General features: G+C 40.1%; 1 protein-coding gene across 3 annotated transcripts in view; it reads right to left on the bottom strand.

The window, feature by feature from the left end:
- Window positions 1-5,184: 5,184 nt before the first annotated feature.
- nfat5b (nuclear factor of activated T cells 5b) overlaps window positions 5,185-18,387 on the bottom strand; it is a 63,091-nt gene continuing 49,888 nt past the window's right edge. The window contains exons 5-13 of one of the 3 annotated variants that reach the window (XM_031324176.2): window positions 16,890-17,080; window positions 16,396-16,568; window positions 14,800-14,934; window positions 14,636-14,688; window positions 13,486-13,618; window positions 12,973-13,047; window positions 12,715-12,818; window positions 10,697-12,509; window positions 5,185-9,686 (exon numbers count right to left, since the gene is read on the bottom strand). In XM_031324176.2, coding sequence (XP_031180036.1) covers window positions 9,448-9,686; window positions 10,697-12,509; window positions 12,715-12,818; window positions 12,973-13,047; window positions 13,486-13,618; window positions 14,636-14,688; window positions 14,800-14,934; window positions 16,396-16,568; window positions 16,890-17,080 — 2,916 coding nt within the window. In that variant the 3' untranslated portion in view covers window positions 5,185-9,447. The remainder of the gene's footprint in view (window positions 9,687-10,696; window positions 12,510-12,714; window positions 12,819-12,972; window positions 13,048-13,485; window positions 13,619-14,635; window positions 14,689-14,799; window positions 14,935-16,395; window positions 16,569-16,889; window positions 17,081-18,387) is intronic. The other 2 variants (XM_031324177.2, XM_031324178.2) reach the window with 2 other exon arrangements.

Raw genomic sequence — 18,387 nt, 5'->3', positions numbered from 1 at the left:
TGTAGCATTAAAATGGCGCCATAGAAGGTTCGCGGTCCGAGGAGAGGCTTACCCCCTTGGGCTAACCGCTAGCTGAGACAGCATGTAATAACTTTAGCTTCCCAGCGGAGGCTAACGGCAGAAGCGTGGAACAGATCGCGTTTCGTGCAGTGTCGTCAATCCTCGTAAAACAGGATTATCATTTTGGGCATGTGCATGACGGATCCATAGGCAGCTCCCCCTCTTCACCAGCATGAGTTCCACCAATCAGAGGCATCACTGTGGGATTGTGGGATTGTTCAGGATTGTAGGTAATGGAGTACTTATCCAAGACATCGTGAATAAAAGACATTTATCTCAAAACAAGGTTGGTGCCCCATGAACTTTTGGCATCTATATAAGCATATACAATCACTTAGTCATGTCATAGCTGGTTTTAAGTCTACCATCGACGCTTTCGATTTTATGGCTTATACTCCAATTTGTCAATGGAGAAATTGCATTGTATTTTTACTTCCGGAACCCGCTGTGGGCGGGACTGTTGAGCTCATAGACTGTATATAAGAATGGACCAACAGATCCCGTTGCTCTGGACGGAGACCAGTGAAGGCCGTTAGAAGCACTTTTCCGGTGAGCGCTGAGCGTTACTGCGCAGCCTCCAACTGAGAGAGACGACGTAAATGTGCCGTGAGCAACGTGTCTGAAAGTTGTAAGTCTTCTGGTAGCTGTGCCAAGAGAAATCTCAATCATTCCCAATCTTGCAGAGACGGAGAGCGTAGGTATATGTAAGGAGATAACATAGGCACAGGCTAATTATTGATCACTAAAATGATAGTTAACATTAGTAATTAAAGTTAAACAGCTAATGTGAGACGAAACTGCCTGCGCGCTTTTCCTGTACTATACGGTAATTCCTCTACTATGCGACAGTAAGTCGCGTGGTTATGACACAATCGTTAGCCTATTTTTACAAAAACGTCTGCTACGGAGCCATAACGTGAGGTACAAGGTAATGGAGCCTTTTATACATTGTCGTGTTTCTTTAGAAATAAACAATGGACAAATAGAGTCTTTAAACTCTTCAGATGTAAAGTTATTCTCTGTCAAAGTGACGTCAAAATGAATGGCAGTCAATGGGATGCTAACGGGGGTGATCGCTTTGTAGCATTAAAATGGCGCCATAGGAGGTTCGCGGTCCGAGGAGAAGCTTACCCCCTTGGTTGAGCTCTATAAGGGAAGAAGTTCCACCAAATAATTTCTAATAAGGGAAGAAGTTTCACTCTCTCGTTACTTCCGGCTTCTGAACTAGTTGCAGTTCCACTCTGGTTCCATAGGGGGCGCTCACAGGCGAGTGCAGAATGAATGGTGGTCTATGGAGCTATACCCCTCAAAATCCACTTTTCTCAGGATATCATTTTTTGTCTAGTAATTTGAATGTTGCATTCGAAAGGGGAGGCTAAGAAAATACACACTGCTGGGTGTTAGATTTTTTTAAAGTGGCTTTTTTGTTCTGAAAAGCCTTTTAAAATGTCAATGACGTTGTCGGTACACGATCCGTTCTGCCTGCACGATCCATTCTGCGCATGCGCAAGATAATACTGTTTTACCGAGGATACGACCTGCACGATCTGTTCCACGCTAGCCTATGGCTAGCCTCCACCGGGAAGCTAACGTTAGTTTAGCTAACAGCTAATTCGGCTAACTGCTAGCTGACAGCTAGATTCAGTCTAAAATAACGTTAACTGAAACGTAATGGGAAAAGCAGGCTACAGCTAAATTAAGACTTCACAGTAATAACAATAAAGACAAGTATTGAGTGATTGTATTTTAAATGAGCACAAGTAAAGTAGAACTGATGTAACAGCTGTTATATATGTTAACGGTTATTTTCACGTTTTATTTTGAGGGTCTTTTAAAGTTATTACATGCTGTCTCAGCTAGCAGTTAGCCGAATTAGCTGTTAGCTAAACTAACATTAGCTTGGCAGTCGACCGGAAGCATGGAACAGATCGTGCAGTGTCGTAAATCCTCGTACAACAGCGCATGCGCGAACATTTTGCGCATGCGCAGAACGGATCGTGCGGGCAGAACGGATCGTGTACCGACAGACGTCATACACATCGTACAGCCAGAGATTCTGCTTTACGGCAAGCTCTGAGTCACTTCCTTTTTTCTCTCGAGGCATCGACAACACAGCTAACAGGTTAGGCTCTCCCTGTCAATACACGTGCTAGAAAGAGGTTTGCTAATGTTTTAAAGACCACGCCGAAATATTCACTCTGACATTCTGGTTCCGCTTCAGATGCCATCAAGCGGGATCTGTGGTCGTAATCAGTCCTTCACTGACCAATCAGCATTCAAGCGTGTTATCCGCAACAACGACTCAACCTGTAAGAAATCGAAAGGACATTAAACTTTTGACCTATAATCCATGTTGAACTTGCAAAAACTACAATGAAATCTGAGATTTCTCAACAACAATCAGGCCAAAGAGACAAATTTAGCCATCTAGCTCCATAGAGTCCCATTCATTTTGCACTGGACTGCGATCAACCCCAGTGGAACTCTGGTGGAACTGCAACCAAATTCGGTACAATGGGGCTGAATAGGGAGTGAAAAGGCTTTCCGTAGACCGGCTCTGGGGTCACTAAAAACGCTATTTATCTCCAAGGACCTTGAAGTATTACAGTAAAATGTTTGTTTCTGGCAAAACTGTGCTGTACAAAAGTGCTGGTCAACAGGAAATTTTGACCTGACTAAATTGAATGCCTGGTTAACAGAAGTGTTAGATGGACAGACGGATAACTGACTGACACTGTCTTCCTTTAAATAAATTAATACAGCCCCTTTCTACAGTATATTACATTGCATTTATTTAGCTGATGCTTACAATAAGTGCATTCAACCAAAAGTGCAGGAATCATGCAAGTACATCAACTTCATCAAATGTGCTGCTAATTAAAGTGCCACATTTAGAGACAATAAGAGATAGAGAGACTTATTCTTTTCTTTTTTAATATAATTTTATGGGCCAAGTTGCAGTCTGAACAGATGAGTTCTGCAGTCCTGATGTCTATAGGTAGTTCGTTCCACCAATGAGGGGCCAGGACAGCAAACAGTCTGGATTTAGTAGTAGTAAGAGTAATATTAGAGAAAAATGTCATTTGGTTTAACCATAGACTGTTAATATTAATGTACTTTAAATGCTTGACAACAGTGACCATTTACAGTCTATGGGTTTAACACAAGAAATAAATTGAATGTGCGAATAATACGTTTTAAGCAGGGCACATACTGTAGCCTACAGTAAATTGTATGTGTGGATAGTAGCATGATTAAAGGTGCACTATGCGTTCCTGCATGGTTTCAGCGCAATTTCATTTTTGTCTCAAATCATAGGCATCTCTCCTTGATCCACTAGCTGCCTGCCCCCTGAATACACCGTGAAAAAGCCCGGTCTTGAGACAACACAGGGGTCGTAAACGTCAAACAAACACTAGAGGCACAGGATAGGCACCAAAATACAACAAACACGTTCCAGCCAATCACCGACAAGATGGTTGGGAGAGTGGGTGGGGGTTAGTGACAGTTAGTCAGTTAGTCATGACAGTTACGGAAACATGGAGGGAGGGGCGAGCTTGCTCTGTTTTGAATTTACTTGTAATGTCAACAGAAGTAACGTCATGCAGGAACGCATAGTGCACCTTTAAGGAGTCAGAGGGGATGTTCTCATGATCCAGCTGTTGGCATAACTGTCATCATTTGGCTTCCAATTTGAAGTTCATCCTTTTTTTTTTTTTTAGGTCAAAAGCTTGGTTAAGGTGCTTTCCTGTTGCACAAGGACTAGTAACATATTGGTAAAAGCTTTTTTTATTTCCTTTTTTCTGTTAATCACAAATAAGCATGTGAAGCATATCACATTCTGTGGGAAATGGGAACACTTCTCAACATCTCTAGTAAAGCCATTATTATTTAAAGTTTTCTGTTAAATTTTCGCAGAAGCCTTAACGAAGGCAGAATTTGCAGGCCTAAAGATTTTGGTGGCTCTAAAAGCAAGATAAGTTAAAGGGATAACACTTGGACAAGGGAGACTTGCCACAGATTGTTGACATGCCCTTCACATGTTTAAATCATGTTTAGGAGTCTGACATAAGTGTGTGCACTTCTGTGTAAACTATATCAGTATGATAAAATACCGCCAACCATCAGTCACGGTCCAATAACCTTAGTTGTGTCAAGGTGGGGTTCTTTGGTAGACTGGGTAAACCCTGTACCCTGAAACCTGTACGTTTATCTATCCTGCTTCCGTTACAAATTTGCGGGAACCAATCACAAACTGGCTTATCCACCTGGCGCGCTATTGCCGGGTTTAACACGATGACGATAGAGAAGCGACCAAGCAGCTTTATGTTTACATTCAACAAGCCAGCCACCGAAGTGCAGCACTCAATGGCAGCAACTCGTTGATGCCGCTGTCGCTGCTACATCACCCGGATCGATGGTCTGATTGGTTGAAGGACTATCCAATTGCGTATGGAGTCATTTGAACTATGCCCGTTGATCACGCCTCTTGTGCAGAGAAAATACAGAGCAGACTCCCCAGACTAATGTTCAATCTTAAAATATTGAGCTTGGTCTGGTGATAGCCAGACTAGTACTTTGGGACAGTAACAACTAAAACTAACCAGAATTAACGCCTTGCGGTTGTATGCATCTGCCAACCAGTCAAGTTGCAGTTTACATCCATGCCTGTCTAGACTCATAATTTATGTATGTAGATTTGGAAGCAACTTAATAAAAGGTATCAAGTGTATTTTTTGGCGGAACATGGATGTTTCACACACACATCTTCAACCCGGCAGCACAGAAGATCTAAACAATCACCACAGTTTCAAGGTGGGCAGCCAAGATTAGTGTCACCAATTCAGTATCTGACCAAAAGGGTTTTTGCAGGACAATATGATGTCACAGTGAAGTCGACCCTTGACATTTTGGATATAAAATGCCATTGCTTCATCATTTTATCCTGTGTGCCAAATTTGAAGAAATTCCCTCCAGGGGGTCCTGAGATAAATAGTGTTCACAAGAATGGGATGGACAGACAACCCCGAAACATAATGCCTCCAGCCATGGCTCATCCCGCAGCCAAGTATTCTTCTGCAGTAACTTAGAATAAAAAACATGAAACAAAAGCTCAAATTGGCCTAATATTTAAAGTATATATGTTTAATATAGATAGCAGCAAGTTTACAGAAACGTAATTGCAAAAGAATGAAAAAATCCCAACAAAAGCAAAATATGAGGAAAGGTTCCCCCCCCCGAAGGGTAATAATTTGACAGTTGTTCACATGGTTAGAAAAAAAAAGAAAACATTCCCCCTTGCTATTTCCAGGACTAAAATATGCTGTTTACTAAAAGAGTGACAGTTAAAGATGTAACAGAAATGTTGAGAATGGATTTTGGAAAATAATAATAATACCAGACTTGGAACAAATTAGGGACAAATAACATGAAAATGTATGTTTTGCAGAATTTGTAATTGCTCTAAATTATAGGACAAAACAATTCTAGCATGCATTGAGAAATTTGCATTTTTTAACTGATTAAAAGATTTAAAATCGGTTTCAGGCGGCACTCAAAGCCTCAGAAAATATTTCAACAAGCAACATAAATAATAGAAAGAACGTCTACTTTGGTTTCTACTTTATGCTGTTTAGAAAAATATATATTCAAAAACTAACAGATCTACATTTACAGTATATTAGCTGCATAGCAGTTTCAGGGAAAATGTGTCTGCATCTACGTTGTATAACATAAATGCAATGGATACTTCAGTACAAACTAGTTAGATGCATGACAGAAATTGCACAACACATTTATCAACCACAACCACATTTATCTGGTCACTATTGAGCATCTAAAGTACATTTAAAGTATTTTTGCTTAAAACATTCTAGTTAATGAGGACTAATCATCACTGGCAGAACCAGGGGCATTAAACAGGAAACAATGGTAAAACATCCATCTGGTCGCTACTACAACATCTCCTCTAGGCACATGTACATTTTCTATTAGTGTCTAAAGTGACATTTTAGGAACAAAAATAACACCTGTGACAGCAGATTTAATTTGTTGACATTAAATTAATGGGTAATATTAAAAGAAAACCACTTGTTCTATTGCAAGAAACAGAGACAGTTAGAGTCTGTAGGAAATATGAGAACCTTTATCAACAATCACCCTCTTTTCCATACAGTTAGTAGTGACTGTATAATGAGTCACGCTTTTACATATTTCTGATCTCCAGTTACATTGGAAACACACAAATGAGGAAACTGTAATTTCAAAAAAGTAATTACCTCCCCAGTATGTGTATAAAAGAGCATTTTGGATCTAAGTGAGACATTTACAGCCATGCTGTATAATCACATTCAGTTCTATATATTTATAGTAAAAACACTTACATTTGTTGGCCCTGCTTTGAAGGATTTCTAATTTGAATTGTTTAACTGTTTGAATGTTCAAACTGTTACTGTTACTATTTGGTAAAAAAGGAATACAGGGCCAGCAATTCAATGATTAGCCTTGAACAACCACATGATATGTACATGAAGGCTTATATTATAACAAAACACTAACTGTGCACAGCAATGTGCATAATATTCATAGTGTACACATCACTTTACTGTCTCTTTTAAAGGCATCACCACCATCATCACAAAGTGTGGGGGGGGCGCCAGATCACATTGCTGTCATCAATATAGTTAGAATATATCTGAACATAGCTGATTACGGGAAACTATTTAGATAATAAACAACACACAAATAAATTAAATATGCTTCTCAAGAGAGGCACATGTACTACACAGATTTAAAAAAAAAAAAGATCTAAACTTCAAATAAACAAAAACAAATAAAATCATAAATACTCAACACTGGAAATTTTAGTTCTTCTATTTCACAATTTGAAGAAAGCCAATCCCAGATAGCTCTTTTCTCCAAAGTCAGGTTTCCTTCAGGAGTAGGGTCCCTTTAAAAAACACTCACAACCACTCAAACTGACACGCTGTAGTGACTCAAATCACATTCGCCAAGTTAACATAATCTCCATCATAAAACAATAGCTGGTTCTGACTTAAAAGTGTATAAAATGTAAAGGTGTTTATGTGTTTCTAACAAACAAAACAAGACAACGACTGAGGCATAAAACGGAGCTAATTCTGTCATCATCAGAGACCAGCCCCTTGTTCATGCATACACTTACAGTAAAACTAAACGTGACGCAAATACAGTTTTTTGACAAAAAAAAAAACTCACAACAAACAAAAAGAAAGAAAAGTGTGGCAGCAGGGCATCGTTATAATGAAATCATCTATGTTTCTTTTAAAAAAAGTAAATAAAAGCTTATGAGCCATAAAACTGGCCTGTCATCAGGATTTATGCAAAGCAAGATTCTAGTCAAACTTTGGTCCTGAGGCCACTAGCCAACTGCTGGATGAGATGTATAATGTTGTGTACAGTTGAGCCAGCAAACAGTTGCTTCTCCTCAACATTCACTAAATCCATAACATTACTAAAACTGGTAAAAACAAAAAGGCTTTTCTCTAGCTTGTTTAAGAATACTATTCCACTTCATGCGTGCCTGACGCAGAATTATGACACTAAAACACATAATAATAATAATAATAATAATAATAATAATAATAATAATAATAATAACAACATTACATTCTACGCCCTCTACTGTAGATGTGTTTGAATAAGAGGTATATGTCAACTGAAATTATATCAACTGAATAAAAACGACTCAATCGTCTCGTCTCGATCTAACTAGCTAACTCATTTCCTAATTTCTCCAGATTTCTTAAATGGTTTTCAGGAATAAATAATGTATTAGGTTTTGGGAATGAATAGTTGATAGTTGTAACAGCATGTTAATAAAAAATGTATCTTCTTCACTGTAAACAATGAGAAAGAGGCGGCTGAAAAAACAACCCACCACCTCTTTTGGGACTGTACTGTACCCTCGATGAGTAAAGTGGTCACAAAGAACAGCATCATAAAGTGCTGAATATATATATATGTAAAAGCCTCCGCCAATATTTGTTATTTTTCTACCGCCACACTTTCTTAAAAGATTCACCCGTTTAATGAATTAACAGGGGAATCTGTTATAATAAAAGTACCAAACTGACATAGTTTGGTTTTGATGAATACAGACTAAATGTTAGCCGGAACATGTTTGCTTACTGATATCATAAAGTATATCTGTACACTGTGGTGGAGATGTTAAAGTATCTTGTACTGAAAGATATGTTTCACAGCTGGAGGTGACCATCTTCACTGCACTGCCACACCGACAGCTAAAATATTCTTTTACAGGTATTACTGCACCAAACAGGTCTAGTCAAGACTCAATCTAATTTAGCCAGGCAACAAAATGCCACTAATTACATTACATTAGTAATACACCTACTGAGCACTGTTTCCTTCTACGTCATATTATTAATTAAAATATACTTTGTGGGCTACCAGAGACAGCTTGAGTGAATATATGTATATTACTGGCTGCTACAACATTGATATAATCGGCACATACAGAATAAAGACGCTTGTTTGTGACTACACATCAGATTAGTGTCGAACACTTTCCTACTTTTCTTCTACCTCTCATTTCTCTGCCTCATCTCTAACCTGCTAACTTTCTGTCAATACACTTCCTGCACTGTTGGGTGAAAATAATTTCAAACCACGTCAACAGCGGCTACCTTCCACATCTTGGATGTATTCAACCATACATACCTGATAAACCGCACACTCCACTTTCCACGCAACAAAAAATATAAAAGAATATTAAAGGGAACACAATTCATGGAAACCACTAAACACTCTGGAGAACACTTTAGAAAACACCACGAGAACCGAAAGACGCTGCAGATAAAATCAACTGACAATCTATCTACAGATGCACACACAACTTCACAAGTTCATGAATAACAAGACCAATAAGTTACTGTTCTTTCAGAGGAAAAGTTGAAGGAAAGCACCAAATGCTGCTTTTCTCAAAGAACAGTAATGACAAGTTGTCTGTTCTTGCCTGGAGCCTAATCTAATTTTGCACGTTTGTTACAATGGGGAGTTAGTCAGTCATAAAGTTAATAGGAGACATTCGCTTTCTCGGCCAGCCCACTCAGCCAAGAAATTCCAAACCAAATTCCTGGTTCACTGTCTAGATATTAATTTGTCAAGTTTGTCCTTAATAATGAGATAACAGATATCATCCATGCCACTCTGGAGAATATTCATGAGGAAGAGACTTGGGTTGTCTCAAACTTCATGATGCGAGACAAATTTACAAATCTTTTACTGCATGGGCTTATTAACAGACAATATTTAGACTTTTTTGTCAACATTTTACAATGATTCCACCTATCAAAATAAAAGACAATCCGTGAACCTGTATAAAGGTTAGTATGAACGGGTTAAGTTGCTGCCTGAGTCCTGCAGACTGACCAGCAGGTCATCAATTTTCTCCATATTTTGAGAGGCACTCATGCTGTTCTGCACAGGCCCAGACTGAGACAGGGACTGGCTGAGCAGGGACTGGATGTGTGCGTCACTCTCTCTTTGGTTCTGACCAGATTGGCTGATGGCAATAATCTGATCCGACAGCGTGTTTCCAGGAGTGTTCATCAGCTGGCCACATTCTGCAAGGAAGGAACAGAATGAGTTTAAAAACCTCAGACTTATAAGTTGGTAATGCAAGTCTAATATTCATTATAATATTCAATAGCCATTTCTTTGCACTTCATATGCACACATACTTTCATGTTCAACTGTAGTTCAGTTGGGTAAAAATATGAGTACATTTATATCAAGTGCATTGAAATGAAATGGAATGACAATTAGCCTAAGACTACTGTAGGTGAATTTAAAGACTATGGCTAAACTTAACACAATAATAAGTATTTATTTTCAACTCACAGTATGTCTTATGTATGCAAAACGTGAACTTTATATGTTATGTTTATACCTCTTGTTTAAAACGTTTACGTGGTTATCAGTTTTAACAATGGATAGTGTCTTAGGATATCACTATATGGGTCCACTCAAAGACAATAATCAATAATTTTATAGTGAATTATTGGCCATTGACATGGTTATCAAACAATTAAGTTACAATTACAAATAATTAGCAATGAATTACTAACTAATAAACTTATTTATATGGATCAGATTAAATGGACTAAATAAAAGAACTCAGATATTATTATATATATTATCTCCATGACAATTGAGCAACTCCATTCACTGAGGAAGGCCACAAGATGTGGCTGAAAGCTTCAGAAAGTCAATGGACCTTCTGATGATAATTTTAATAATTTTATTGCCAGAATAAATAAATATCTAAATCAATTATGACATTGGTAAATTAATGTCTTTGGGGAATTAAAAGGGGATTTCTTTTTTTTACAGGTTGTACCTAGATTTCCAGCGTAGTTCCTCATTTACTTTCCCATTTGACGACTCTGCTAACCTTTATGTGGTGCGAGGAACTTTTTCAATTTGCTGAGTGAGGGTGTTCACAAACGCTCTCATTGGCTATCAGTCAGTTTTGTAGATGGACCATATAACATTTGCCATCTGCACTTGTTGGCATTCATTAACACTACCTCAAAAGGTTTAACGGTGTGCACCTGAGTAATCAATTTCTTACCGTTCTCAATCCCAAAAAGGAAGAGGCCAGGTTGTTGAGGCTGACTGGGCTGATTAATGCTCCCACTGACAGCGGTCTGAAACAGAGTCCCTGGCTGTTGAACAGGAGAGGAGGTGGTCGTCTGGTGGTTTGCCACTCCGTTCTGTGAGACAAACATGGCTGACTGTGCGAGCTCCTGAGCTGCCAATCCCCCCTGCAGGGAGGCCATGTTAGACTGAGGCATAAAGAGGCCCACAGGCTGCTCCTGTCGGTTGTTTGAGCTGCTGCCCAGCTGCATTGGCTGTTGCTCCTGAAACATGACTTGCTGTCGTTGATCGGTGGGGTTCCCTAAGGCCATGGGCTCAGAGCGATCCTGCTGGTTTACTGTCACCATGCTGGCCTGGGAAAAGAGCAGAGAGGGGTTTTGGGGCTCTTGGGAAACTAGACTGCTGCTGGTCAGCGGTGGCATCTGGCCCTGGCTGCTGAACAGGAGGTTGGAGGCCTGATCCGGAGTGGACAGGGGGTTGTTGCAGAACAGTAGGCCAGCCTGCTGTTGCTGCTGCTGGCCTGGAGAGAGTGTGTTTGCAGATGGATGTGGGGAGATGTTCTGAAACAGGGAAGCCTGCTGGGCCGGCTGTGTGTGCGGCTGAGGCTGGGAGGGCTGCTGCTGCTCCATGGGGCTTCTTTGTTGGATGGGGGAGAGCTGTGTCTGAGCCTGAAATACTGATTGTGGTTCAGGGGCAGGTGTTTGTAGAGCACTAAGGAAGGCCAGCTGCTGCTGCTGCTGTTGCTGTTGCTGTTGTTGCTGTTGTTGTTGAGCACTACTGGTTGTGAGCTGAGAGGGCAGGGATGACTGAGGGAGGAAAAGTCCTGGGGTTGAGGGCCGTTGGTCCGGAGACTGTAGTACTGTCATGGTATTTTGGAAGAGAGCGGCCTGGACCTGCTCCTGAGAAGGTTCCTGAAACAACCCCCCTTGTGGATCTTGTGTTTCAGCCAAAGAACTGGGATTGTGGAACATGGGTGGTGAAGGGTGTGAGGGGGTCTGCTGGAGGAAGTTGGTCTGAATAGAGAGCAGGTCACTCGCCTGCTGAAACAGAGCTGCTTGTTGCTGCTGCTGTTGTTGATGCTGCTGCTGTTGGGCCTGTTGGAAAAGAGTCCCCTGGTTTGGCACCACTCCTTGTGATGAGCCCTGCTCTGCGTTCTTGGCCTGAGGGGCATCCTGAAACATGCCACACTGCATCTGAATCTGTGACTGAAACAGCTGCTGCTGTAAATTCTCCAAAACTTGCTGCTGTTGCTGCTGTTGCAGCTGTTGTTGCTGGATGTGTTGCTGCTGAATTTGCTGTTTTTGGATCTGTTGTTGGTGTTGCATGTGTTGTTGCTGGTGTTTGGCCATTGAGTTGTCAGACTGAAGTGGTAAGTTACAGAACCCTTTGGCTTTAAGTTGTCTCACTGCCTCCTCCAGCTGGGCTACTTCGTCCGGGGGGAACAGCGGCAGTTGCTGCTGTTGTGGCGCAGGTTCTCCACACAGCCTCCCCACAGCTCCGGAGCCGCTGCCGGGCCTCTCCTGTCCGAGGCCCTCTCTGGGCTCCAGAAGGAACTGCTGTGATCCCTGCTGGAGCAGTGAGTCAGCAGGCACAGAGAAAGAGCTGGCGGCTGCCATGTCCTGCTTCTGGATAGTGCTTAAGGGCTCTGTGTTGAGAAAAACAGGTGCCTGGCCTTTGTCAGGGTCTCCTGCAGCCTGAGACAGGTTGTTGGAGAATGGTCTGTTTTCATTTAGATGACCTGCAGTCATGTCTGGGTTCTGCTGGGCTGGACACAGGTCACCAGTCTGCTGAAAACACAAAACAAAAGATCAAAGATGTACTTTATTTTGATTTTTGATTTTGTTGACAGTTTTATTGTGTAATATGAGCTAAATTGAATTTTACTGAACAATTATGTAATTTGAAATATCAAATGACTTCAATCCAATTTAAATAGTTTTCACTATGTAAAAGTTAAATAATGAGGCCTGAGGTTACAGATCAATATATCACCTTAAATACACCAGAAGATTGCAGGTTGCTGGTGACCTCCATCGGAGTGACATCTTCTCTCTTCACTAAAGGCAACATGGAAGGCATCAAGGCAGCGTCTAGAACTGTAGAAGCAAGACCAAGCAATAAATTAACTCTTATTCTTATTCAGCTATACAGAGAAGTGAGCTAAAATGTACAGTATATTAGAAAATGAACAGCTTTCAAATGGGAGGCTACAATCGTGAAGAATAGAATAGTTAACAAAGGGGAAATAACCTTTAATTTGCTCTTCAAATGAGCAAGTCTTCACTGGAGAAGGTGCCTCTTTCTTCACAGGAACATCAGTTTTTGCTACAAGGGCAAAAACATAGACAGATTTTTATCTCTATGAGCCCACAACATTAGAAAATGAATGTAAACATAAAGCACAATAACACTTCAGTTACTTTGATGATCACATCTTTCAAAGTTTTGTATCAAGGTGCATTAGGGATTTACAATGACCAAAAGTGCTGATGAAAGAGTACATGAATGTGAATGACCCTGGATTCCTGTGTTTAGAAATGGGCTGGGTATAGTGCTCTTGTAAGAAATTGCTAATGATTGCTAATACTTGCTCTGATCCAACTAAACTGTAAGTGGTGGTGTTCTCAAGTTGTAAAACTGAGTGAGCCAGTAAATCTAAAAAGTACATTGTAAATAATGACCTCGGAATCAGAAGTAAAAAAAAGAGACAGATGAAGAGAAACTTATGATATATTGAACAAACTGAAATTGACTGAAACAAACCTGAATCTGGTGTGTAGGTAAAAGGCTGAACATCATGGGATCTCCCAGCATTCGTCACCACATAGATTCCCACACACACTGAAGAGGTGATGGCTTGGTTCTGGTACGGAGGAACCTTCACTATCAAGTGATTCTATGGGGGTGATCATTCAAAAAAGAATGAATACTACAGTAGGTTTAAATGCACGTATCTAATCTGAGAAATCTAGTCTGAAGTTGATTAGAACATAGTAAATTAATATTGAGGAGCAATATTTCGATGAGCAGGTCATCATCACTTTGTTTGTCATGGGCATAGGGGTGACGTGATACACATTTCGGTGACTGCAGGAGGTTGTACTATAAATGTGTGCACTGGACTGGAGGTAGAAAAAGAATGAGCAGATTGGGTGATGACTGCATTCAGATATAAAAGATTTGTCTTATTTGTCTTATAATTTACAGTGAAGGTTTGAGCATGAAACATGCTCACTTCTTTTACACATCTGGATCTTAAAATGTTCATCAGTTAAGCTGATAATGTAGTTAATATCTAGGACATTCTTACTCAGTGATTGGGCCAACCCAGTGTAGCCATATCTACAAAACGACAGAGGCAATAGCTGCATGCCTCAATTAAATTTAAATTCCACCTATCAACAGCTGGAGGCAGTAAAGCTTCATAAAATGCCTCAAAAAAGAGCAGAAAAGAAGACCACCAGCCAACTTAAACAGTGCTGGTTTCAAAAATGCATGTTTGCTAGGGCTTGCAGATACACACCATTCATTTCAGTCAGAAACAATACATGTGCTTGTTTGCAAGAAAACTACCTCCACAGTGTACCTTTAACAAAAACCCAAATCCAGTGAGTTCAACAAATGAACATTGTTCTATTAGCTTGAGATTCATCAACTCATCTACTTCTGACCATTTTGTTTACATGTTTACAAGGGCAAAGGTTTAAACGGGACTGTTGAGACACACTCAGTATGAGTGTAATTAGGTCAGAACACAATGAGACTACTCAAACCTTTGAACCAGCAGCCATTTAAGATGATTACATCTAAAGTCCCATACAAATCTGAAATGGCTGCTTCTATCTACTCAGCTGATTAGTAATTGGCATTAATCATTCAGTACAAAAATAACACAAGAGCAATCACATTTTACCTGGTGAAACAGCTCTTTGTCAATTTCAGCCTCCGCCTTCCACGATTTATCATCTGGAACAGACAGAAGATGCAGCATGTTAACTGGAGAAAAATTATAACGCATGAACCCAAAATATCTGTGGACAATCATATTCTAAAAAAAAAAAAAAAAAAAAATCTTACCAGAGACATTCTCCTGAAATATGACTTTGGTGTCTTTAAGAAAGTTTTTGCCAATGATAAAGACCTCTTCTCCACCCCTCACTGAACAGCTGTGTAGTGACTTCTTCAGGATTTCAGGCACTCCTGCAGGCTGAGCTGCAAACAGTTTTAATAAGAATCACTACTGATTTTTTCACCAAAAAATACCCAGGTTTTATAAAAGAAACAAAAGAAGCAGATTGGTTTGAACTTATTTTCACCCAAATTTGATTATGTCTATAATGCCTCAAAGTAATTTATTTTATGCTAAATGGTTAAACTACAGGTTTGTGCTGGATATGGTATTCATAAAATCACACTAAAACTCCACAAAAAAGGATTAAACAGCCGCAGCACAATAATCCACTGTCGCGACAATCCCACTTGTAGTTTATATTATATTATTATGTCTCCCTACAGCCTGCAATTTCATACGTAACATTTTATAACTAATAGGGCAGTCGGAGATCACAGACCTCGCAATGTTAACGAAAGTGAAAAATTATTTTTCACTTTCAATAATTTGTGTATCTGTCCCGTGATTCTGATCCGCTCCAAAAATCGAATTAGTTCTACCTTGGCCCAACTACACCCTTTCACCAAGTTTCATAAAGATCAGGACAACAGTTTTTCGGTAATCTGACAGACAGACGGACAAACAAACCAAACCGAAAACATAACGTCCTTGGCAGAGGTAACTTAGACTTGTATGAATGCAATTCAGGACTTTTTAATATTTTCTAAGGCCTTTTTTTTAGGAATCCAAATGTAATGCTTCTTAAGTCTTTTCAAGGCCTGCAGGTACCCTGAACAAAGATGTGACGTGTTCATGCAAATCTAATACTGGCTATTTCTCACAGGCCTCCAAAATGGCAATAAGAGCTTTGAACAACCTGAAGCTCAAAACCAGCCCGTTTCCTCAAACACATTTCACAAAGTTGTCCCTACTCTCTACAGATACCAAAGGGGATTCCTATTTTTTGGGGGTTTTGTGGAAAGCTATTTCCCTGGAATGCATGCTATCTCTGTGTGAACAATAAAAGTTCACACAGCTCTATTGTTTCGTCCTTTCCTTCTCTTTCTCCCCTATCCCTCTCAAAGTAGTTCTCCCAAATCCACTTACACAGAAACTTTCTTAAAGACCTAAGATTCTATCCTGTTTATGAAACCAACCACACCCTCATACTGTGCGCATTATTAAATAATACTTGAATCTGAAGGGATCTTTACACACTGTCTCCAAAAGTGGACATACAAAGACAACAGTCTCCTGACCTCAGGCTAGATTAAACTTCAGAAACAGGACCTCTCCTGTTAAAAGAGGACAAAATAGCTCAGTTTATAATGGTAATTATTAACTCTGTAAATGATAGCTCAGTTTATAATAGTAATTATTAACTTAGTAAATTATAGCTCAGTTTATAATGGAAATGTTTTATTATGTAAATTCCAGGTCAGCTGTCAGTTTTACTTCTTTTAATTCTAGTGAAACTGGTTTAATATAGTGAAATAATATACCAGAATGTCTGCATTTATAAAAGCATTTCCACAGAGACAAACACAAGGAGACTGACTTACTACACAGGATTGGAGATGATGGAGTCTGTAGTGTGAGCACTGATCCATCTGGACGGGGGATGTTTACCCGAAACACCAGCCGAGCGCGTGTGCTCTTCTTCTTCGATCCAGCCACACCAATGCGAGCCTCGACATCGGCGTTACGGAGCTTCAAGATCCCAACGCAGTCCACCCTGCACAGAGAGACGACGTTAACCTGGAAAACTTGCAGTTTGAACAACTTTACATTGTTTGCTAAACTAGCAGCTCTTTACAACACTAGATACTTCAGTGTGTCATTACAATAGCTGGTTGCCCTAAAGGGATCAAAGTAAAGTATTAATCCATTATGCAATCGCTTTATTAAGCAATTGGTTTGAATTGACTGTGAAGTACAACTGGGCACATAAAAGCAACACTTGCTTTGTTCGTTTAATATAATAAAACAAAATTCTTCATCGGAGTAATATTTACCACAAAAACAACCCAATTTCAATCTTAAGAAAAGTACATACGCTAGTGTCATGTTGGTGTTTGGATCAAGGTACACCTCGATGACAGTTGTGCCATCTATGTCCACCTCTTTGCAGGCTGTGGTGTTGCGGCCGGTCACCCTGCAAGCTTGGTAAAAACCATGAGGCTTAATGCGCCCAGTGTCGTTGCCCACAAACACCTGCAAAACCACTGGCTCATTTACTCCCTCCAGCTGTGTACGTAAAAACAAAAGACAAGCAGTATATGCATTTTAAAACATGTTTTATAAAGATGCTTCCTACCTGTCCAGCAGATGCCCTCAGAGTGTAGCCCAAGTGCATTCTGGCATCTTCTCATCATCACCCATCTTCATGTGCAATCTAGTCAGCCTTTTAAAAGCCAACCTGTGTATGTTATCTTCGGCTGTTACCTACTGTTTCTGACTTCAATGCCTGTTACTTGCGTCTGGGTCCACCTGCTCTTCACAAGCCTGGACAGTACAAATAGTGACTGATCCAGCAGAACTCACACTGCTCTGTGCTCACATTCATCTCCAGATCACCTCTTAGGCTACAACAAACTGACCACATTAATGATCAAACGATAGACGGTGTATCTAGTCTGTCTCCTAACTCTCTAGTCTGAAGAAGTATCAAAATATAAATGGGCAGATTGTCATAAAACTTTTCCAGATTCACCTCACACCACCTCAAGAAGTAATGCAGGTGGTTGTCAATTGCAAACATTAAGTATTTCATTCATGCTGGGGATGAAGAGGGGCTGTTTGAATCCAATCTAAACCTTTCTGACACAACAGATCCACAATGACACCCCCCTCTCCACATACATCATACAAAACACTATAAAATGTTATAAAAATATAATAGGAAACCATAATGCATGCAGAGCAGATATGAAACAGATACTGGATTGGACCTGGCAATGACAAACAATCAGTATTAAGTCCATTGGGGGGGGAAATAAAACTTGATTGGGGCATCCCTACAGAGCTCTGCAGAAAAAGACTCTTTCCACTTTTTGACACAATATAATCTTAACTCTTCCACCTTTAGGGCTGGACCCTAAAGGTAATTTGTTCGGTGGGTTGGTATTATATTTGAAAATTTGACATTCGAATATATATATATTTTTTTTGCACAACCTGGCATCCCCCTCCAAACGGTTCTCATTCGCGCTTGAATATGTTCGAAATATAATACTCTCTTTTACATTTTTAAAAATGTAATCACAAAATATCAGACAGTAATCAGACATTAGCGTCATGGACTCATGGCAGTGCGCTACCCCCCTGGCCCGTTATGAACGCTAATCAGCACATCTGCGTTCATCAACCACCAGAACCGGACCGCGTGTGTGTGGGTGTGCGCAGAGAGAGAGCGAGAGAGAGAGAGAGAGAGAGAGAGAGAGAGAGAGACGGTGTTGTCTTGTGCGTTCTGCATGTGGTGTCTGCTGATGTGCAGGTTACCTTCCCCCCAAACACGGACACACATATATACAGATACGTCTCGCTTTATAAGA

This window comes from Sander lucioperca, chromosome 3 (assembly GCF_008315115.2).
Source record: "Sander lucioperca isolate FBNREF2018 chromosome 3, SLUC_FBN_1.2, whole genome shotgun sequence".
Taxonomy (NCBI): domain Eukaryota; kingdom Metazoa; phylum Chordata; class Actinopteri; order Perciformes; family Percidae; genus Sander; species Sander lucioperca.
The sequence above is the reverse complement of the archived record's forward strand: the minus strand, read 5'-3'. Positions and strand labels throughout refer to the sequence as shown.